Here is a 24,443-nt window from a genome sequence, read left to right on the forward strand (position 1 = left end):
GGATGGTTTAGGGTTTTAAAAAAAAAAAAAAATCATGTTCACAGTGGAAAAGGATGCTAGGACATAGCAAGTGTAAATTTCTACAGTAAATTTCTATAGGAATACCTAAAATGAAAAAAGATGCTACCTTCTCTCAACCCATGCCCTCACTCTTATTTCATTCCATGTTTCATGGTACCATAGAAAACACTAAGGGGCCCCTGGGTGGCTCAGTCATTTAAGTGTCTGCCTTTGGCCCAGGTCATGATCCCAGGGTCCTGGCACCAAGTCCCACACTGGGCTCCCTGCTCAGGGGGAAGTTTGCTTCTCCCTCTCCCTCTGCTCTTCCCCGCTGCTTATGAGCTTTCGCTAACAAAATCGTTAAAAATACAAAAAAACAGGGGCGCCTGGGTGGCACAGCGGTTAAGCGTCTGCCTTCGGCTCAGGGCGTGATCCCGGCGATCTGGGATCGAGCCCCACATCAGGCTCCTCCGCTATGAGCCTGCTTCTTCCTCTCCCACTCCCCCTGCTTGTGTTCCCTCTCTCGCTGACTGTCTCTATCTGGGTTAAATAAATAAATAAAAAATCTTTAAAAAAAAAAATACAAAAAAACAGTAAGTTCCTGGGTTGAGCTATTTCGTTCTGCCTATTTTATAAAGATTTTTTTCTCTCACGATACAGGAAAAATTTTAATTTAGTATATTACTTCTGTAGTCTCATAGTACCTGATGGTCAATAAATCCTTTATTATACGGAACAAAGAAAATGTGGTTGGTCTTCAGGCTTTACAATATTCCAACGTCAATTCTGTAATTCTGTTCACCTCACCCTCACTTCTGTGCCACTCTCCTTTTGTCAGCAGGGAAATAATGTAACCCACCGGAGGGGAATCAGGCCTGGGCGTTCTGGGCAAGACACGAGCTGGGAAACCCTGCAGCATCCTGGCTCAGTTTCCTCACTGGTGGAACAGGGATAACAACTTTAACACAACTTTTTTAGTATTATAGAATAAATTAAGAATTTAATCAGTGTTATGGGAAGTGCAATCCATGGACCAATGCCAGTACCCAAATTATTAAGTAGAGAATTTTTAGAAACTTACAGTGATAGGACATCGCCCTGACATCCAGAAGCAGAATTTTACACCAACATTTATGAAAGTGTCCATACAGAAAAACTGAAAGAAAGGTTTGTAGTGGTTTGAAAAATCACTCATTTAACCAATCTCGTTCCTTTATCAAATGTGAGGAAATCCTAAGTTAAAACACGTAACTGCCTTTGTTCTGACATATACCTCGAGCCTAGATTCTACAAATGATATTTTAGTCCAGCGTTTCTGTCACATATCCATCTGCACCCTCCATCAATCTGAGTTGTGTTATGCAATTCAGAATAAGTCAAACACATGATTTATCTTTTACATAATAATCCATAATGGACTGGAAAACAAATACTGTTCCCCCGCAGATACACTATCTCAGGAAATTTTGAGAAGAAAAGTGATATACTGATGTTGACACAGAAATTGAGAAAGGATATTACTAAAAACCAGGTGCCTGGGTGGCTCAGTGGGTTAAGCGTCTGCCTTTGGCTCAGGTCATGATCCTGGAATCCTGGGACTGAGCCCCACGTCAGGCTTCCTGCTCAGCAGGAAATCTGCTTCTCCCTCTGCACCTCACCCTGCTCCTGCTCTCACTCTCTCTCTCAAATAAAATCTTTAAAAAAAGAATATTTCTAAAAAAACAAATCACTTTATTTTCTACAATACTGTCAGGATACCAGAGAATGAGCTACTCCTCTTTCATATCCTAGGTTTCTAAAATATGAGTCTTCAGGATACCAAGTTATTTACTCTTGATAAGCCAGGAGCTTACAGCACAGAAATGAAGTTCCTTACAGCATAGAAATGAAGTTCCAAAATGAAAATGAAAAAAAAAAAAAAATTCTGGAAAGTCAATCTTCAAAGCAAACATTCTGCTAAGTCAAAGAAAAATGAACCCAAGAATCACCGAACTACAATCTCTGTGGCATCTAATGACTCTCAATAAATATTTATTGAATCAATTTCTGTAGCTTATACCTTGTAGTTATTTGTTTTTCCACCAGATGGCAACTATGCATGGAATAACTCTGTTGGTTCTTAATCCCAGAATTGGGTTTTCGGGGTAGTGGGGACTTCAAAGCTACAAATCCTAGAGCCCTTTCAGAACTTGAATTACCACAGGGCGCTTGGGTGGCTCAATCAGTTAAGTGTCTGACTCCTGATTTCAGTTCAGGTCATGATCTCAAGGTCGCGGACTTGAGTTTTGCGTTGGGCTCACACTCAGCAGGAAGTCTGCGCCAGGATTTTTCTCCCTCTCTCTCTGCCCCCCCCCCCCCCGGCCTCACCCCTTGTTTCCTGGTGGCAACACTCTAACAGGGTGTTCAGCCTTCCAGGTTAACCACTGCTAAGTGACAGGTCCCCTTACTAAGCTGGTGGCCCTCTGCACATGCTGCACTTCCCATGTATGTGTTCCAGTGCGGAGCCTGCATTCTTTCCAGGTCTTTGTTTCAATCGTTCATCTTCTTTGTGAGCCCTCGTCCATTTAAAACTGCAGCTCTGCCTCTGACACTTGCTACCCTGTTTTCAGTTTTATTTTTCTCCGCAGCACTTACAACCATTTACAGTATTACATTTTTTACTATTAACTTAATCCCACTAGAAAGCAAGCTCCATTAGGGCAATGGGAGTTGTATGATTCACCCCTGTATTTCCAGGTCAATCAATATTTGTTGAACGAATGAAATTATCAATGAATTTGCCATAGGGGTATGATCTCACCATTAACATGAAAAGGAATAATTCTAGCTACAGAAGCAGTAGTGCTACTAACAACAGAAGATGCCCTACACCTCAGGTGGCCTGCTTAGATGTACTTCAGCTACACTTTCATCGACACTCAGTCTCTCTCCCATAGTTGTGAAGCTGGGTTTATGAACCCAAATCTAGGAATGTATGTAATTCCTTTCTGCATCTCATCTACGATCCCCTGTTTAAATATGTTATTTTCAGACCTTTAATATGTTATTCTCAGACCCTAATAGGTGGTGTTAGAAACCATCTCTACCCAGCCAGTATGGGCTGCCAAACTTAGTGTGTGGACTTGCCCTAAGCTCTTTCTGCTTTTTTCTAACCTTCTACTTTGGAACTCCTATGTTTTCTCACAAATTTCTTGGCAATATGATGGTGGTAGTAGAGAAACCAGAACTGGGAGAGGAAAGGAGTAAGCATTTATATGCACAAATCATGCATAAATCAGAGAAGTTGGGCAAACGAAATATGCCAAATATGTCTCTTGACGCAACAATAGGAACTCTTATCTGTGTAGTGCTTTAAGATGCATAATTGTCTTCATTTATATTTTCTCATTCTGATTACATCTTTGAGATACATTCTTCTTTGAACATAACTGACAGATCCAGTAGAGGTCCCTAAACTTGAATGTTCATCAAAATCAGCTGGAGGACTTGTTAAAACAAGTATCTGACCCTCACCACACTCCCCAATTTTCTGACTCCATAAGACCGGCAGTGGGGCCTGAGAATCTGCATTTCCAACAATTTCGAGTGATGCCGCCACTACTGGCCTGAGGACCATTGTTCTGAGATGTTCTGTCTTGCAGAAAGGACACACATACAGGTCATCTGATGTAAAAGCATGGTGGTCTTTTCTATAGGCAGCTGTGCTTATCACTGAACTTTCAAATGGAATAGTATCAATTATTAGGGGGGGATTACAAAAATGATTTTTAACCCTCTCAAACTGCAAAGGAAAAAAATGGCTATGCAGAACCAGCCCCTCCCCCCAACTAATTCATTTTTTACACGAGATAATTCCAGAACCAGTACTTCCTAATTGTAAGCAGGCTTCCCCCTGGAGCTCAACTTTCCCTTCTCAGATACATACTCCCCCCTCCCCACTCCTTTATCACTAAGTACATTGAGATTTCACCGGTTACCACTTCTACCCTCCCACTAGCACTCCCAATACCTTTTAGCTGGGAGTTTTCTTCTAAGGCCCAATCCCTTAAGTCCTCTAAACAGGACTCATCCCAACACTCTCTCCTTAAGTACTAGCTTTTCAAGCTAACTGTAGAGCAGTGGTGAAGACCAGGAGCTGTGAAACCAGATCAAGGTCCAACATAGACCCCACCACCTAACAGCTGCTTAACATTGGGCAAACTGCTTATCCTCGGTGGGTCTCCGGTTTTCTCATCTAAAGAATGGGACACTAATAGTGCATACCTCAGTTATTGTTAGGATTCAATAAGTTCCTACCTCTTAGGTGCCTGGAACAGCACCCTGTTATACTGAGGCTGGTGCTATCACTACCACCCTCGCCATCCCTTTTTGAGAGAAAAAGTCATATAGCACTGTACATGGGAATGCTATAAAATCAAGGAATCCAAAATAACAATATTAAATTTTACATTTCAGTAAATCAGCACTAATATAAAGTCAATGGTGGGTTGTTTTGCTAAGAAAATCACCCCAACTGAGTAGGGAGCATACATCATGCCTTTTGCTAGGTTTTCACTTACCTCATTTAGTTTGTACAGACCTATACTTTCAGATGTATAGTGAACATTACCATAAATTCTTTGGCTTCCTCAAATCTACCATACTCAAAATTTGGACTCCTCTTCGACCCCAAACCTGCTTCGCTGATTTTCTACCTCACTGAATGGCATCATCACCACCTAGTGCCCCAGCCAGAAATCCAGGAGTGATCCCTGACCCTAACCCTTCCATTCTGTATCCACTGTGTTGCTAAACTGGATTAGGTATAGACAAGTTTTGAAATCAGTGACACGCTGGTCATTCCAAAGTGAGGTAGAAAATACAAATGAGCAAATTAAATCAAAGAACATTATCTTGAAGGTGACCCATGTTATACTTATCTCACCCGATTCACATACTATTGCTTTTATTCATATTTTCTCTTTACCACTCCCGGATTATTACAACAGCCTCTGGAATTCCTGGTCTTCAGGTTCCTTAACCAAAAGTCTATAGGACACTAACTTCCTTATAAAACCCTGTGGTTAGAACAGACCCTTAACTATAGAGAAGAAACTGGGTTGCTGGAGGGGAGATGGGCAGGGAGATGGGTTAAATGGGTGATGGGGATTACGAAGAGCACTTGTGAAGAGCAGCACTGGGTGTTGTACATAGGTCATGAATCACTGACTTCTACATTTGAAACTAGTATTACACTGTATGTTAACTGGAATTCAAATAAAAACGTGAAAAGAAAAATATTAGGAATCCACTATCAGTTCTTATTTTAAATTCTTCTTAGATGATTTTTTTTTTTGCCTGAATTACCAACAATAAACATCTTTGGGGGAAAAAACTATTGTTCACATCCTTTCCACCTTCTCTAAGCTCTTCTAGCTTCTCTAGTTGAAATCAATCCCTTCAGAGTCCCAGAAGCCTTTATCAATTGCTATTCATGAAATATCACCGTTTATGACTTGATGTTTAGATTTCTATCTCAATATTTTGAATAAGTGAAAACAAGTCAATGTGAAGGAAGCAAAAGGTGAAATGGAGAACTTGATTAATGTAAAGGCTCTCGAACAGCCCTGTGGTAGTCGTTCGCAATCTTGTCTGCACACTGGAATCAACCAGGTAACTAAACAAAATTCTGATGCTTGAGTCCCAGAGTACAGGTCTTGGGTGCAGCCTGGGGACTGAGAATTTTAAAAGCTTTCCAAGGGATTCTGATGTGCAGCTGAGGCCAAGAAGTACTGATCTATGAGAAATTTTAAAAAGGGAGTCAAGAGAATAAAGAATTTTTAAGTGGAAGTAAACATCTGGTGAGTATCAGTAGAGAGGACTCAGGACCAGCAAATGGTCCTGTAAGGAAGTCTAGAAGGCAAGGAATTTAGGGGCACATGGTCAAGTAAAACAAATAGCTTATAGTTGGTTCTAGGCTGCAGCTGGAAAAGAGATGGGCTGAGAGAGAACGGGTGCAGGAAACCCTGCTTGGGGTGACAACAAAGAGCAAATAGTGGAAATGAAGGGTCAAGTAAATTCACAGAGAGAATTCTGAAAAAGATGCTCTTAGCTGGGAAATTTTCAAAAATGACAAAAGCTGAGGTGTGGCACCAATGGTGTATTGCTGAACAGGGAGATGAACATTCAGGTGTAGAGAAGCTTTGAAATCAGGACTATCCTGATCATCAACAATGAGGAAAGCTGACCTCAGAAGTGAAGTCATCAAGGAGCACTGTATCCTGGAGGTCTAAGATGACAGCACAGTTGTGAAGACAGGTGTTATGCTTATAGGTGGTCTACCTATGAAAATACACTAAGCTTAAATACCATCAGAAATGCCAGATCCCAAGCTCACTAAACCCTCTGAAGTACACACACTATGGTAAATATTATGGCTGACCAACATCTCCCTCTAGCACAACTGCCTCGTAATTATTCGATAGTAAGAGACAGGGATACTATCAGTTTAGTGTGACCTGTAATACAAGGAAACAAAAAATCACCTATTGCATCACCCAATCAGAGGTCAAGTACTTTAGAATCCTTTTCACTTTAATAAATATTAAACCTAATTTATCCCAGTAATGAATAAAAAAGTTGCATTTTTATAAGGAACATCAACTCCCCATTAGAGGTGAGTGTGGGGAATCGAACTACTAGAGAATTTAAAAATATATACAAAGAAGAAATGCAAGGGAAATCCATCATGACACTGGTATTAGGAGCAGAGTATTTCATATTACGGTCCCATGCCATTATGACTAAATTTACATCACTATGTGTAAGAGAAAATGATGTAATAACCCCCAAAGTAGATAAAAATTACTACAATGAATAACTTATATTTGACATAGCAGTCTTATTTCCAGGTTCTAGTTATTAAACTCAGACTAAAAGTGGTTTATTGATCTGTTTACAACACTCTAAAGACAAAAACTAAAACTGTTTTGTTCTGACATAAGAAGAAGCAATGGAAAGCACTTAGTCCACTGCCTGCTACATGGCAGGCACTCAGCAATGACAGTTCCCAAGCTCACTGACCCAAACATAGGTTCTAACACCCTTCAAATGGCATCCACTGAAAATTCTCAAATCGAGACAAGCACACACTGGGTTAAATGTCCATATTAATAAGACACTGAATTATAAAAGTGAGTAAATGTTAATTTCGTACACATAAATCAGGGTTTAGGTTGACAATGATGAATCAAGAAAAGAAACTAATGAGGATGCACAGAAGGACTGAAAGAGAACGCAAGAGCAGTGTTAGTGTGAAGAGCAAACAAAAAGTTCTTCAAGTTCTAGGTCTGTCATAGAACACGCACCCCAGGTTAGTCTGTGCTAGGATGACACAGAACAGTAACGATTCCGGAACCTGGATTCGGGGGCTGCCAGCACGGCCAGATGCATTCGCTTCCATAGCTCCAATCAATCTCTTGAGTAGCCAGTGCAAGCCACTCCCACCCCCATGAGCTTCTAGCCCTAGGGGCAGAGATGCCGCCAGTGGCCAGTCAGAGAAAGTCAACTTATCCTGGTTTAGCATCAGATTCTACTAGGTGTGGTCCCTCAAAGGGTCCTCAGGGTCTTGTCTTTTCAATGCAATCGTTAGTACCTCAGAATATTACTTTATCCTCCCAGATAAACTGAGAAAGATTCTCATAACAGTGTTCCTGCTAAATCCTCCACAGTATGGGTGCACCACCGTTCTTTCAAAGAGCATCTCCTTTGATGAACTTAGTCAAAGCTCTCCAGGATTGGGTATAAAAAAGCTTGTGTGTACCCAGTCAGGTTTCACCCCCTCCCCACCTGGTCATCTTGAATACATTTTGCTGTGAGCTGATTCTCCCCAGCCTGAGATGACTGATTCTCCCTCTTTCAGTCTTGCTTGGTGTTATGGTTAGAACCAACTATTGCCCGTCCACCTGTCTCTGAATTCCAGTGTTAGCCCTAAACTCAAGAAATCACTCCTAATAGATCTCTCACTAGTGTTGCACAAGAACTAAAACCCCACTATCAGCCCAGGAGAGTTCAAAGGTCCTTGTTAAATTTATGCATGCTAAATGGAAATAATGGGTTCTGGGCTAAAAATCAGAGTTTTCCACTTAGTCAAGGTGATTTAGGGAGAAAATTTTCAGGATTAACTTCTCATTATTGTGTATGACTGGGACAAACTGTCCAGTTTTTCATATTAACATATTTACATTATGAATAAAGTACTCATTCATTCCTTCACTCCAAAAGGATTTGAGTGCCCAGCATTGTGCTAGATCCTGAGAATAGTGAACAAAATAAACACAATCCCAAGATGTCATAATAACATCTACACTGTGGTACCTATCTCCAAAATAACCTAGCATATTTTAAATATTTAATGGCCAAACAAACTGGGTAGTATGGTGGAAGAGATGGGAAAAAAACTAAACATCAGAGGATTTATCATTTAAATCTTTCTACAAATTATGAACATGCATTAAGTATAAGCAATATTGTGCATGAAATTATTTAAAAGAGCTGATGTTTTGCTTTTAAGATTGTTATCACTATGCATATACAAATCACATAAAAGGTACTAATAGCTTGCAAAGAACCGCTTGTCAAGAGTAATAAAATTCCATACAGCAAAATTTTCATGATAAGAATGAAAAAAAAAAAACACAGCACAATGACTTCAAAAGTAGTATATTGTACTATATATAATCTCAAAAATAATTACTCTTCCTCACATGTAAGATAATTTTTCTTTTCCAAACTTAATTGATGGTTTTTGTATAAGGAACATGCAAATATATTAACAATTTTCTTACCAGAATAGACCCCAATATATGTACAAACATTTAGGGGAAAAAAAGTTTGTCCTTGGGGTGCCTGGGTGGCTCAGTCGTTAAGCGTCTGCCTTCGGCTCAGGGCGTGATCCCGGAGTTCTGGGATCGAGCCCCACGTCCGGCTCTTCCGCTGGGAGCCTGCTTCTTCCTCTCCCACTCCCCCTGCTTGTGTTCCCTCTCTCACTGGCTGTCTCTCTGTGTCAAATAAATAAATAAAATCTTTGGAAAAAAAAAAGTTTGTCCTTGATTTTGACATACACCTGTACATTGAAACAGACATACACTCACAGGAGTGAAAGACACTGACAAAATATTACATTTAGCAAAGGCAAAAAAGGAAACAAGAACAATAAAAAAATCCTGCTAGGCCCTTTTTCTACTTGACAAAGAATGGAGAAAGTTATCACAGTAACAGAAAGGGACACAAAAACCACACTTCAAACAAACCAACGGCTTGTCAGTATTAGGACTTGAGTTGACAAACAGGTTTAATCCACTTTCTCAAAGGTCATGCTGTCAAGGTGAAGGATGAACATCTTCCGCTACTGCAGGAGGCTGCCTGTCGTTCTGGGGAGGAGGGGGCTCCTCCCCCTCCACCACAGGGGTCACTTCGTCAGACCCTCTTGCAGGAGGAAGTTCGTTGTTTGTCCCCTCTTCACTAGGGAGGTTACCAGACAATTCATTGGACATGAGAACTTGCAGAGATTCTGTTCCATCTTCAACATCTACCTTAATGCCCAAAGCTTTAAGAACGTCACATTTGCACATAGGACATGTCCCATGGGCCAGAATCCAGGGGTCGATGCAATTCTTATGGAAAAAGTGTTTACAAGTGAGAACACGAACTGTATCATTAGGCTTATAGAGTTCAAAGCAAACTACGCAGCTATCTCCATTCGGACTGATTTCCTCATCCCCCTCCTTCAGTACCCGAAGCTGGAGCTGGCCAAAGGCTTTCTTGAGATCAGTTGTTAACTGCTGCCATCTCCGGTTCTGAATCCTTGCTACCCAAAGTTTCCAGATATGATAAAAGATGAAATATGCTAAAGTAGCAGTTGTGACAATCACAAAAGACACAAAATAGTGATTCATCCAGATGATGTGTTTTCTCCCCACCTCTACTATGACTGTAACATGAACTCCCTTCTGAATTAAGTGCAAAATCTCCATGCCCTTTAGGTTACCAATCATCACCACAACAATGTCTTCAAATGCCTGATGAAACATGGGAAAAACCTGATTACCAGTTCCTGGAAAGTTGTAGATGATCACTCCGCTGGCTCCCTTCTCAACGGCCACCTTAATTTTCTGCGAGAAGCTACAACCTCCCCGTTCAACGAGTGCGAGCCAGTTCTCCGAGGTCTTTGGTCTTCTGAAACTGGTATTGGGGTTGCATGCATTTTGAGTTTTCCCCTCAGGTGGCACAATAACTCCTGCCACTCTCTTCAAAGTGGAGCTTCTTCCAAATACTCCGGTTTCCCCCAACTCTGACAACATGCGATTCCCAACGTGAAATGATATGTTCATGTAAGCAGTCCAAACAGCACTAGCTCTGCAACAGTTCTGACTAAGAAGCCAAAGAAAACTGAATTTCATAAGCCAGGAAGATGCAGTGTTGTTTCCGTGAGTGCCAATCCTGAGCAGATTCATCTCTCTCTTCACCTAGAGACTGAAGTACCAACCCAACAAAAAAATGTGACTTCCACATCTGTTGACAATCAATTGAGAATAACAACATGAGAAAAATCTTCTGGGTGAAAACAAGTTTCACTGTCTACCAGCATGTTTTTGTAAGAAATTCTTAAAGATGTCTTATGAGGTTCTGATGTTTTATTAGAGAGAGAAAGAGAAACACTTTAGATTGAAAAAAAAAAAAATTCCAGTCTAATATAACTCCAGATACGGTTTACAGTTGGGTAATGTGATTATGACATAAAGGACAACACAGCCAATTAGAGAAGAGCTTTGAGCCTGCTGGAACCTTAGTGGCCTGAATGCTTCAAATACTCTTCTGGGTGATTTCTAGGTTGTAAAATCAATTCAATCCCTGAGCTACATGTTGCCAGGTATCACTTTGAACAAAAAATTAAATATAAAATTCATACACATGCACATACAAAACTTGAAAGCATATGCAAGAAAACCACAGGATTATCATTTTTCTTGACAATAAACCAAGGAAACATGTAACAAAGTGACAAGTTTTAAATAAATAGAAATTAGTATATGAACGATTATGTGGTAAAAGCAGTGAACTCTGTAATACCACTTTTAACTCACATTTGGTCACAGTGCCAATTTTTTATTTACCATATAAACCATTGTACTAAATTTATTTAATAAATTGCTTGCTCAGGCTTATTGGTTCAGTTTGGTTTTGATTCTGATTTTTTTTTTTTAAAGATTTTATTTATTTATGTGACAGAGAGACAGCCAGCGAGAGAGGGAACACAGCAGGGGAGTGAGAGAGGAAGAAGCAGGCTCCCAGCGGAGGAGCCTGATGTGGGGCTCGATCCCGGAACGCCGGGATCACGCCCTGAGCCGAAGGCAGACGCTTTAACGACAGCGCTACTCAGGCGCCCCTTGATTCTGATTTTTTAAAAGGAGGATTTTGATTTCTAAATCCTGTTAGATTAATTCAGCTTCACTTCTTCACTCTTACATTGACTCTCCATAGGGATGACAGAGGTAAAGAACATTAATCTCTTTTCTGCAGATCTTGGCATCTGCTACTGATCTAACAACATTTTGAGGGAAGAAAGGAAGAAGGAAAAAAATGATATGTAGCAGTCTTAGTTTAGTGTAATTCATTTTAAACAAAAAGGCAGCTATTGATTTTAAAAAGAACATCAAGGTCCCCATTTAGAGTTAACCACCAACGGCAGTGTTAAAGGTCATAGATGCTTTGAGCAAAACCTTTGCCAAAATCAACAAACATCCCTGGTGGACCCACCCTCTATACACACACACAACGTCATCAGCTCTGCCTTTATTTTTGCTACATTTATATCAATGGCGCAAAATGACTCAAGACCAAAATGACTTGTGAACTAACAAACACGGCTAACCCCTGGTGCTGCCATACACTTTGAGGGTATCTCAGTGGTTCTTATCTACTAGCTAGAAAAACCAAGAACTTTGACCTTGAACACAAAGGTCTGATCTTTACACATAGGATGCTAAGAGACCATTTTGTTAGGTCTTACCAGGACTAAGGGAGCTAGTTCTTATGAAATGTGAATCAAAATAATTTGAGGCAGGAAAGGAGGAGGAAAAGGCCCTATAGGCCCAACCAGTGCGGTATAAAAAGAAAATATTACCTTGTTAACCATAGTTCACAATGGTCCATTTTCTTTCCCAAAGACCATTATTCTGATTTTACTTCCCTACAACCCATTCTTAAAAGTGTGTAGTAGATACTGTGTAGACTCAAAGTGTCATCTAAGTTGGATATCAATGGTCTAGCATTTCACCCACAAAGATTTTAGTCAAAACCAGAACTCAAATCTTTCAGCCTCTTAATGTTACATTTGTGTTTATCTATTCAAACAGAGAAGCAAAATAAGGCAAAAGATACAATTTGTAAAGACAACCAAAATTTCAGCTCCATTCTAGATCTATATTAAAATGCCCAGAAATGCACTCATTACCATTTTAAGAAAACAAAAGCATTTACTATGGTCACTTCTAGAAAGGAAATCAGCTACCACAGCTAATGCACTATGCTAGGATTTAAAGGGCCGTAGCAAACAAAAGCGATTTTTTTGTGTGATGCTGCCCTAAATGAGGCCCACAACAATTTAAAATATTTTAGTTACATAACGAAAGGTGCTATCATCTAAAATAATTACTCAGAACACATTACCTACTCAGTACCTTTGGAAACCAGATTTCCTGATATTAATTAACCATGGAGAATTAAATCCAGATCTAATTCTATAATGAAATTTTATTTAACAGCAATAGTAGATATCAAAAATATGGAAGTAAAATCAATATAAAAAAACTTTAAAGCATTACGACTCTGTGGCCTCAATGTCAATTGAAGACTAATTTGTTTTTAACATATACGAATGCACTTATTTGGATAAGGGCAAAAAAGTAACAACCTAATACAAAAACAACAAGTTCAAATAGCTGGGCATGATACGGAGTTTTATTTTAAAAACACAAATTTCATCCTCTTTAGTACTTAGGTAGAGAAGATGAAGTTGAGCTTTTTCTCTACAAAAAGTGCTAAGAGAACTCATTTATTTTTAATCTTTGGAAAGACTTGGTTATATCTTCAGAAGATTCTCCAGGTTTAAGTTTTCAGAATGTCACACTTGCACATGGGGCATGTCCTATGGGCTAAAAGCCAGGGATCAATGCACGCTTTATGGAAAAAATGTTTGCAAGTTAAAATACGTACTACGTCTTGGGGTTTGTATATGTCAAAGCAAACAACACAACTGTCTTCATTTGGCTCTAGTTCCTTATCCCCTTCCTTGAGCACTCGCAGTTGAAGCTGACCAATAGCTTTCTTCACATCTGCTTTTATCTGTCTTCGCCTCCTGGTGGAAGCATTGTGCACTCTAGGTCTCCATGCACAGTACAAGAAAAGGTAGGCAACTGTGGCAGCCAGGAAGGTGAACAGAGACATAACATAATGGCTCAGCCATGGCATGTGCATTCTCCCCACTTCAATGATGATCGTCACATAGACTCCCTTCTGAATCAAGTGCAAAAGCTCCATGCCTTTCAAGTTGCCTATCATCACCGCGACTATATTTTCTGTTCCCTGGTGAGACATGGGAAACACCTTGTTGCCCGTACCTGGATAGTTATAGATGATCACCCCATTTGCTCCCTTCTCTGCTGCCACATTGATTTTATGTGTAAAAGTACAGCCTCCCCGTTCAATGAGGGCCAACCAAGAGTCTGCCTGTTCAGGTCTGCTGAAGTTGGTCATAGGATTACAAGCATTCTGATTCCATCCTTCAGGAAGTACCACCGCACCAGACACCCTTTCCAAAGGAGAATGATTGCCGAACACTCCACTCTCTCCTAATTCTGATATAATCCGATTTCCCACCTGAAAGGTTATATTCAGGTGGGCTGTCCAAATGGCTTTTCCTTTAGAGTCAGGAAGGCTAAGTAGTAGAAAGATGCTAAGCCTCAACAGTCGTGATGACACAGAACTAGGAGCTGAAGGAGTAATTCGAAGTAGGCTCATTCCTCCATTTGCCTATTAACTGACAAACAAAAAACAAAACAACTGTAAAACAAAGAAGCCAGCTCCAATTGTTGGCAGCAGATATTAAAGCGCAGAAATGGAAAAAGGTCTGCGTCGATCAAAGGTATGCTGCTCCTTCCAGCATTTTTATTTTTGGTAGATTATCTTTCTTATAATGAAACAGAATAACAAGAGTTGTTATTACCACAATGTGATTTCAAGAAAATTATGACTTCCCAATGGGGAAATTGTGACATCAGAGGTAGGTAAGCCAATCCAGTTGTTTATATCAGTGCATTGCATACTGAAATCCTATTGGCCAAAAAGCTACCAAGCAAGGGCTCATGGTATATAACAATTTGAATAAACGCTAAAGCAATAAACAGGGAGATTTATATTTTTAAGCCTTGAGTTTCTTTCCCAGTTCTGGATAAAGTGAAAAGCTGCCTAATACTACTTTATATTCATTGTTTTTCTGTTAAGCAAAGTAGAAATCATTTTTTGTATTAGTGCATGTGGCTGGCCAGTCACCAGTTCTCATGCATGTTTCTATGCTACTGAATATGCTTATCTATGGGCAGTAGGAACAAATCATTCCCACTCTCTTCCAACATCAAATGCATATCCCAGATTCAACATGAAGACAATAAACATGTTGTAAGGAAGACTGATACATTGCCAACCTGCCAGACATATTCAACTTTTTACTAAGATAGTTACTAAGAACCTACTATGTGCTAGGCAAACACTAAGCATGGTTCATACACTGCAGAAGAAAACAGACACACACCTACTGGAGCTTACTATCTGGTGAGGGCAGATTTTAAACACACACACACACACACACACACACAATGTATAGCTGCAAGTTCTGATAATATATTTCTGAAAGGACAAGAGTATCAGAAGAATATAAAAGGAGCCAGACTTTGATTAGAAGTCCAAAGCATTGCTCCCCTAAGGAAGTGGCACTTAGTCTATGACTTGAAAGATAAATCAGAATTACCCAAGAAAATAATATTTCGGGGACAGGAAATGGCAGTTTCAAGAGACCAACACAGGAAAGAACATAGCAAGTGAAAGGATCTGAAGCAATATATATTTGGCAAAATAAGAGAAGAAAGTGTGAAAGTTAATGAGAGGAAAGCAAATAGCAGTCAGTGTTCAGGGTCGTCAACGTGACACCAAGGATTTTGGAGTAGGTCAGAAGGGCAAGAGAACCATGCTGGAGGGCTCCAAGCTGGGGAGGCGATTTATAAGCATTTCAAAACGCTGACTTGTTAACACGTGCACTTTGGCTGCCCTATGCAGGAAGTGGACTGGAAGAGAGTAGAGGAGTGAGATGAACTTAAGTAGACAGTGTCTTGGACTCCTGAAATAGCAGAGTAGAGAAGCAGAGACACAGACAAATCCGCTAGTTACTTCAAAGGTTCAATTAGCAGATGTGATAACTGGAAGGGTAGTGGTGGGTCGAGGAAAGGATGACCGCAACCGTCGCCAATCACTGTATTACTTTACTGTTGCAAACCATGGCATCTTTACTGCCTTAAAGATCCTTTAATGCTGGTTTGCTTCTATTTTAAATCTTCACCTGAAGTCTGTTTCAAGGCTTCAATAAATTGGCAACACTCAAACATTTATTATTTACTTTATATAGGACATATCCTATGCCCCCAGGCATGCTAAAACACTCTGGGGATACAACAGACAAAAAGACAAAAAGAAACCAGAGGCATGTTGAAAGAACTTTTTCATCTTGACAAAAACATTTAATTATACTCCCCTGCCCAAAATATTTAATATTCATTTTTTAAAATAAAATTGGAAACAAACTTGTATCATTCATACCATTTTCTTCGAGCATCATGCAAAGACAGATAAAATGTAGACTTTTCCCAGTTTCAAACTGAGTGAATCCCTGGCCCATTCCATTAACGTTGACAAAGTGAAGCCCTACTAAGACAACACTATATCACCACATTAGAGGCTGTTCACACCTGTGATTATTTAACAGCTGGGGGTAGGATTTTAAGAAGTAACTCTCTCAGTCATGGGAATAAACAGCGCAGCATAACGAATATAGTCGATGGTATTGCAACAGCATTGTGCAGTGACAGATGGTAGCTACGTTTGTGAGCAAAGCATCATATGTAAACTCGTCCAAACATTATGTGTACACCTGAAAGTAATGTAACATTGTGTGTCAACTACATTTGAGAAAAAAACACCACTGGAATAGAATTTAAAACACTGGAATTACCTCCTTCCAAATGAGTTTATAAAAAAAAAAATCACTTAAGTTGTAGAGACCTAGTTTACATCATGGTGACGGTGGTAAATAATAATGTATACTCAAAATTTGCTAAAAAAGTAGATTTCAAGTGTCCTTATCTCACACACACACACACACGAAGGGTAACTAACTATGTGAGGGGATGGGTATGTTAACTAGCCTAATTGCTAGGATATCAAAATGTATACATATATCAAAACATCACATTGTACACCTTAGATATATATGATTTTTGTCAATTATGCCTCAGTAAAGCTGGTTAAAAAAAAGTAATTCTTTTAGTTTGCTAATTTTTAAGAGTAAAGAGTTTAAACAGTAACTATATTTTGGCTCAAAACACATCTCAAATCTCAAGATTCTTTGTATGTTTGAAAAGATGGATTTGAAAAATTTACTAATTCATTGTATTTTTCTCAGCATAATGTGAAGTGATTAAGGCAATGACAGAAATTCCCCTGTCTTCTGCCTGAGTCTTAGAACAAATGTAACTATAAGAAACAGTACTTTGCCTCCAACACAGTGGTTTTATAAATGGGGGACAACTTTCCCTTCTGAGGGACATTTGGCTATTTCTGGAGATATTTTTGACTGTCACAATGAGAGAGTACTAGTGGCATTTAACTGGATAGAGGCCAGGGACGCTTTTAAACATCCCAAAATGCACATGATAGCCCTGTGAATTAATTAGCTGGTCCTAAAATGTCAATAGGAAGACTAAGAGACTAATGGAACAGGCTTGGGAAGAAGGAACCATCCCAAAACTCACTTCTCCATGCAAGACAACCACATCTGAGCTCTTATCAGGGAGTAAGCTTTTATAATTGACAATACATCTATCAAAAATGACACCCTCATCGTATCAGCATTTCCCATTTTCCTTGGAATAGAAACAATGGAGACCTGCAGAAGCAACCTATTAGTCCATGAAGACTGATTACACACTGCATCCATTTTATCGGGACCAGACCCAAGAGTCTTCTGTCCTGGGGCCAGGATAGTTGAAAAGAAGAGGGAGGGCATGTGGGCTGGATGACTGATGCTATTCTAATCTGTTCCTTCTAGACCATTTATTCAATATATAGACTTCCTTTCTTTCTAACAGCAAAGTGAAAGAAGTTTTCACTCTGAGCTTTGCAGGAGGGCTAAGGAGAACTGGCATACACTCCTATGGTTGGCTGATCCCTCTCCTTCCGTCTTGTCGTTCTGCCTAAGTACACTGGTTTTTGTCTTACAGAGGCTCACATCATGATCCCCTAAGGCTGCTACTGTTGTTCCTCATATCAACAGGCAGAATGACAGAAGCATTCAGAAGCACAAAGACTTTCCTTCTACCATCTCTCTACAAAACTTGATGTCACTCTGGCTAGCAGGGCTTCACAAACCCATGCCTAATGGAACCCCTAGAAATCACAGAATTATGACAAATTCAGGTTAATCACGATTTACCTTGCTGGGGAGAACTGGTCCCCTAGTAGAGCACGTGCTGAAGGGGACTTGTAAACCTAACTGGTGCTCTGCCACCAAGGGAAAAATGTATAAACTGGAATGTGAGTAGGTAAAACAGCTACAGGCTCTAAATTCCTGAATTTCACCCAAAGGAACAACACCTAGATAATCATAAACCACAACAAACATGTAATACACACGATATACTCTGTACTGACAGGAGCCCGGGCCTACATTACAAGGAACACAACATGGCTCCTATATTAAGGAGGTCGTCATCTAGGCAAGAGAAAGGAGTTATGCACAAATTAGGACTGTACATGTATGTAACTTCCAGGTTCCAACTAAAATTTCAAGAAAGGTTATAATTTTCATTAAGTTGTGGGAAGGGGTGTAAAGCAGGTGATCTCTATCTATTCCTCTGCTATTCATCAATTTCTGTTAAGAACGCTCAAACTTCCAGAATCTCTACTCTGATGAGAGAAATAGCCAGATATGTTCGCATAGCATTGCCTAGATAGTATCTCTAAGATACAGGGAATACTGAAGAACTTCAATAAGTTATTTCACAAGTCATAATATCCAGGGCTATGACATTAGAGATCTCCAGGAATCCACAAAACACACTGGATTTCCATTTAAGTTTGAAGACTATGTAGGTTTTCTGCGAGTAATTAAATGCATCATAATGGGATTTGGCAGGAACAGATTAGTGACTCAAAGTAGTTCACAGAGAACAACCAAAAAGCAAATAATGCTGATATTTTCTGAAAGTAGTTATCTTTAAAGATGTTTAATGATAGAACTAAATCTCAGCTTAACATTTTATTACATTTGATTGTAAACTGGTAAATTCTCATAAACAATGTATTTTCTCAATTTCTTCCATAAGTAGCCACCACTCTCACATATTCTCAGACGTATGCAATAAAAAATTATTTAATATAAAAATGGACTTTCTCTTCTATTTCTGAACCCAGAAAAGAGTTCTGAATATGCTAAAGTGAAATACAGTAAAGTTTTAGAATAACATGAGTTTCTGAATTACCTTGAAAGTCACTACTATGTACTAGGGCAGGTCCAGATGCATGAAAACCACAAAACTTACTCAGGCTCTTTGTTATTCTTTCTATGAACTAATATAATGAATTTCAATATCATTCAAGGGTCTGGTAATTAAGGATATTAGAACAAAAAGCTAAAGCAGACACATTTTAAATCACCACATCACTAACCATGATTTCTTCACTAATGTGAGCCAGGATTACTATTCCTTTCTATTTACTGCATGCCTAATAATCCGATGCCTGAAGAAAGCCTAGCTTGTGTAAGAGCTCCAAAGCTCCAAGAAGCAATCACGACACTGAGGAAGGGGAATACTCACATTTCTCAAACACTTAAGAGCACTGGCTCAAAAGAGCTTGTTTGAATGAACGATTAACATTGGTCAGGTTCACCACACTTGAATACTTTCCACTGCTTTAGTTTAGCCTTCTAAATCATTCCCACAGTGTACAATTCTGCAATAGCATCTTATCTAATCTCCCATCACTGTTTTGCTCACCTTGGATTCATTCGGTTGCCAGAGCAACCTATAGACAAAAAGTAATGAAGTTTACAATGGCATTCATGTTTGCTGAAAACCTTAGATGGCTTGCTCTATCCAAAGGATAATACCCAAGCATCTAAGAATGGACTATAAGCCTCTCCAGCCTGGTCCTCTTTCCTGTCATCCAGCCTCATTTTCTACTATTATCAATCCAGAAATTTATGCTTCCTCAATTCCAACAGCTTACAGTTCCCGAGCTCCTATTGCAGCAGTCACTATATAAGACCTTACACAGGCTTTATCCCTTGCACAAAACTGTCTCTATGGTAGTTACACTGATTGCAAATGACACCAATTACTCCCCTCCCTCTAGCGATACCACTTGCAATGTGACTTAGCAGGTCCTTCCATCAGGAGGTAGGATTTATTTCTATACCCCTTGAATCTGGAGGGACCAGTAACTTACATAGGTGAACAGACTAGAACAGAAGTACTGATGTGCCAGTTCTGAGCCTAAGCCTCAGGAGGCCTTATACTCTTCCCCGGGGCTCCCCATCTTTTGGAACCCTACTGCCCTCAAGTAAAGAAGACTAGCCTAATAGATGAGAAGAAACTACTTGGAGGAGAGCCTAGGTATCCTAGCTGAGCCTACCCTAGATCAATCTATAGATGGGCCAACATGTGCAAGAGCCCCAGATGAGCAGAGATGTTTATGTGATCACAAAGACTGAGTCTAGGCAAGACCTGAAGACTCACCTAATCAACCCTAGAGCTCTGAGAAGTAACAGATACTGACTCTCATGTCTTTATGAAAAAAATTACTCTGATAGAGTTTTGGGGTGGTTCATTACGTAGCAGCTGATACAGCTCGCTCTACAAAATTGTCTATTAATCTCCTTGAGGGCTCGGACTCAATCTTTTTTTTCCCAGTACTCATCCTCTACCAAATATCTAGCACATCATAAGTTCTCAGTGAAGGCTGAAAAAATTGTGTCATTATCGTCCGTATTCTAACCTATACTATTCCTCATGCAATAACATTTATTTAGTTTTATCTTTACAAGGGTGATAACTTTAGAGCATAACATAAGTAGAAAATGCATCATGAGTTCAATCTTTAATTGTTCTGTAGACTAATACTCCAGACTGGATTTCCTATGGCCATACTTGAATACAAAGATAAATGAGGATTTAGGATACGACTAAATCCCTTTAAACTGTTATGGGTATAAATCAAACTACATATATTATATTCTGTTCTGCATTCAAAATTCAAGTCAAAGTTCACATAACTAACACTAAAACAAAGGACATTTTTTTCTTCTCAATCTACCTAGTTAGAACATAGAACGGTAATCAACAGAGAAGGAACACATTACTAACCAGTCTGAGAAGTAATTGGGGGAAAACCTTCACACTGTAACCTTTGCATTAAGAAGGGTAGAGGGATGAGGTGAATGTTCTTAAGTAAACACAAGATTAAGCACAACATTTGATGGTATGTTCATCTTTCTTTGATCCTAGGACAAAAGACGTCTTAATATTAACTCAATCATTTAGACTGGATTTTTGTTTGAAAGGCTGGAGAACAGGCAATATACTCAATAAAAGGGGGCAAAAATACAAAAGCAGAATCTTTTGAATAACCACCAAAACTTGCCCTCTTCTCCTAATAGACTCTTTTGCTCCTGTAGTTAACAATAGCCAACAATGAGGACCAAATGTATTTATATGAAGGCTGCTTTTGAGGCTCTATTTTAAAATTGTTCTAAACCCTAAAGTGGATTCTAGACCTTCCGAAGCCAAAGTCAGTCATCGAAGGTTTCTATGTTTTGCCTTCCTAAGACCAGTCCCACCGAGTACAGTTAACTCTGAGTAAGCTCTCAGCAGTCAGAAATAGCAGGGTAGAGGTAAGAAGATTTTCCCACTTAGATGGGTTATATTTTTCCAAATCACAGGTCACAAAATCCTTGCTCATTTATGAGGTAATTGAATCCCTCCAGGGAGGCAGCAATCAAAACCAGGAGTATGGAGTCCTCATACCCATAACAACTATGCTGCGGCACCCAGCTATGTGACAGACCGGCTATGAAACCCAGTCCTGACCACATGCTAGCTGAGTGCGGTGAGCCACACTGAGCCTCAGTTTTCTCACGTGTAAGACGGAGAGGTAACGTTGACCTCTCAGCACCATGGTGGAGTATCAGATGCCCACTTTCACATTTATTTGTAAATCACCAAGTACACTGCTGGCATGGCAGGGGCTCACTTCTTCCCCTTCCCAATTCTATACAGCCTATTTCCCTCCATTGTCCACCATATAAAGTTCTTCTCAACCTTCAAGACTCATCTCAATCTTCCCTTCGCACTCTCTCCAGACGAAATCACCTGCTCCTATGACACACTGCTTTTGCATCTATTTGAGTCAATCTTGCCATATATTGCATGTAATTAGATGCTTGTGTCTGTTCATACTTTTGCTTGACCTAAAATGTCTTTTGAGGAGTAGCCTTTACTTATGTTTGTAAAACCTGTTTCCTCCTTCTCCCTCCACCCCACCTTGCTGCTATACTAGCCAGGGGCTAGTACTGAGGGTCCCTGTCAAATGTTTGACTTTCCAAGCATTTATTCTTCAAAATATTAAGACATGCCAGCAGCTTTGGCAACCTCTGCTTTGCAAAGCCACCCATTAAAAAAATATAAATAGGTGATGATTTGACAAGTCTCTCCTCAGCAAAGAATGACTGACAACAGTTGTCCAGAAAAGGCTTATTTAATATCACAGGATCAGAGGCCATCTGTCTTACATTTTCTCTCCAAAAGAATTCCATACACATCTCTGTATTTGAAAAATGGAATAATATACAGCCATAAAGTAACAACTCTTTCTAATGTATAAGTAGACTCTACTGAATTAAAAATCATTTAGTCTGGGGCGCCTGGGTGGCTCAGTCCTTAAGCGTCTGCCTTCGGCTCAGGTCATGATCCCAGTGTTCTGGGATCGAGCCCCGCATCAGGTTCCCTGCTCAGGAGGAAGCCTGCTTCTCCCTCTCCTACTCCTCCTGCTTGTGTTCCCTCTCTTGCTGTCTCTGTCAAATAAATAAATAAATAAAATCTTAAAAAAAAAAAATCCTTTAGTCTGTGTATCAACATATTTATATATCTCAAGTCATACCTCAAATGGTTCTTATAAGAACACTGTATCAGATTAATTTTGTAACATTTTAGCACCTCAAAGCCCTAAATTGTATCAGCAGTAATAATGAAAACACAAATTCTAAATGAAACCAGCTTTCTCAGCAACCTAGAAGGTCTTCTATTGTCCCTGGGCAAAATGCAGTCAAATCCTGCAATCCCTGGAAAACTTCTGATTAAAATCCTAGAATTCTAAGTCTTTATAATGACACAAAATATCTGGTATCACTTTTCCACATATAACAATCACTCTTAGAGACTAGAGATCTATTACATAAACACCTCTTACCATCGCCAACTAAACAGAGAATGTGATTGCCCAATCAGATAAAGTATTTTGGGATTCACAAAGGGGGCAAGAAAATAGAGTTTTGCTTATTATGATTATTATAGTCCTAGTGTACCTGACAAACTTCGAACAGAAGGTCTTTCTTGTTCCCTCATACCCAGAGACCTCCCATAAAAACAAAACAAAGAAGTAAACCTTTTGATAAACTCTCCTGGCACAGTACTGTTCAGTATGTTGAGAAGGTGTCTTATTTCACCAATTTAATTGTTACATTATTAACCCATATCAAATTCCAAGAACAACATTCATGTAACCAATGACTCAAAACTTAATTTGAGATTTAAGGAAACAAAGAGTTTTGTAAAATCCACATAAAGAATTCGTTCTATGCAAGATATAGAGTTGAATTACTTATGTTCCACTATTTTATTGCAATGATACTAAAATTACACAGGTGGAAAACCTAATGATTGACATTCCATATAAACCAGGAGGGAAAGTAGATGTGGGAAGAGGGCAACAGAGCAGGATGACCCTGGGCTTGCCTTGTCCTAGAAATACAACTAGATAACTATGAAATCACACTCAATACCCCAGAAAGCGATCTGAAGACTGGCAGGACAACCTCCACCACTAAAGACAGACAAGAAGCCACATCAAAGAAAGTGGGAAGTGCAGAGATGCAGCTTGGGAGAAAAAGATCATGGACACTGTAAAGGGGAGGGAGCTCTGGTTGCAGACAAGAGTGAGACAGAATAAACACAGAGAGGAGCACATGGAGAAAAATGAACCTCTATGGCAACTGGCTTGGAAAGTGACAGGGTCCAAATTTTGTGAGTTCTTGCAACCAACCATCAGGGCTAAAAGCCTGGAGTTTTAAAGGTCAGCACGCTTGGCTCTGAGGGAGCTCAGAGGATATTGGGGCTGCTATTAGCAAGAAAGAATGGTAAACAGTCCACAGACATACAGGGTGGAAATGCCAATCTGAAGAGCACCTGGAGCATACAGTGGGGGAGGTTAGTTGTTCATCTCAGAGTCTGTTCCAGAGAGGAAGCATGGAGAGAGAGACCCCTCCAGAAACAAAGGAACCAGCAGGGACCATTTCCCTCCCCACCCTTCAGCACCGCACAGGGCCACCTGCAGCAACCAGCCAGCACCCACACTTACTATCGAACTGCTTACACCAAGCCCTGCCCCCACACTCTGATAGAACTACCTTTCCTGCCACACTTGCCTCAGTCTTGGCCCTAGCAGAACCCCTCTCTCAGAAGACTGGCTCAAACCCCCTGCCCACACTGCAACTCGCAACCCAGGAGTTTTGCAAGTCCTGCAAGTCCTCTGTTCTGGTGGAAGCAGAGACAGATCTCATTTCACAAGCAGATCAGAGCATAGCTAGTTAAAACTCACCACATTCAGACCAGGGACAAAACACCGCCCACAACAAAGAGAGCCTCTGCAAAAGACTGGCCTGAAGGAAAAAGCAGCCAGGACAAGAGCAGAGTGCATGTGGCACACACTGAAGTCAACCACAGAAGCACCAGGCCCTGGGGAAGAGAGGACACTAAACTGCAGGGCACCACAGGACCTCTTCTCCATAAGGCCTTTACTCTCAA

The 24,443-nt window shown here is 40.0% G+C and overlaps 3 protein-coding genes across 12 annotated transcripts in view; all 3 read right to left on the minus strand.

The window, feature by feature from the left end:
* The window catches only part of CADPS2 (calcium dependent secretion activator 2), a 513,662-nt gene that overhangs the window by 333,234 nt on the left and 155,985 nt on the right, over positions 1-24,443 (minus strand). The gene's annotated exons all lie outside the window — the stretch shown is intronic.
* On the minus strand, positions 3,923-10,994 carry RNF133 (ring finger protein 133). Its single transcript, XM_057304490.1, has one exon. It carries the CDS (start codon positions 10,491-10,493, stop codon positions 9,360-9,362), a length of 1,134 nt encoding a protein of 377 aa, XP_057160473.1. The 5' UTR covers positions 10,494-10,994; the 3' UTR covers positions 3,923-9,359.
* On the minus strand, positions 11,270-23,115 carry RNF148 (ring finger protein 148). Its single transcript, XM_057304491.1, has one exon. It carries the CDS (start codon positions 14,056-14,058, stop codon positions 13,147-13,149), a length of 912 nt encoding a protein of 303 aa, XP_057160474.1. The 5' UTR covers positions 14,059-23,115; the 3' UTR covers positions 11,270-13,146.

The sequence above is a fragment of the Ursus arctos genome, unplaced genomic scaffold, assembly GCF_023065955.2.
Source record: "Ursus arctos isolate Adak ecotype North America unplaced genomic scaffold, UrsArc2.0 scaffold_3, whole genome shotgun sequence".
Classification (NCBI taxonomy): domain Eukaryota; kingdom Metazoa; phylum Chordata; class Mammalia; order Carnivora; family Ursidae; genus Ursus; species Ursus arctos.

Excerpts from the sequence above, each read along its gene's own strand:
- RNF133 (XM_057304490.1), bottom strand. The coding sequence starts at position 10,493 with ATGAATCTGCTCAGGATTGGCACTCACGGAAACAACACTGCATCTTCC.
- RNF148 (XM_057304491.1), bottom strand. The coding sequence starts at position 14,058 with ATGAGCCTACTTCGAATTACTCCTTCAGCTCCTAGTTCTGTGTCATCA.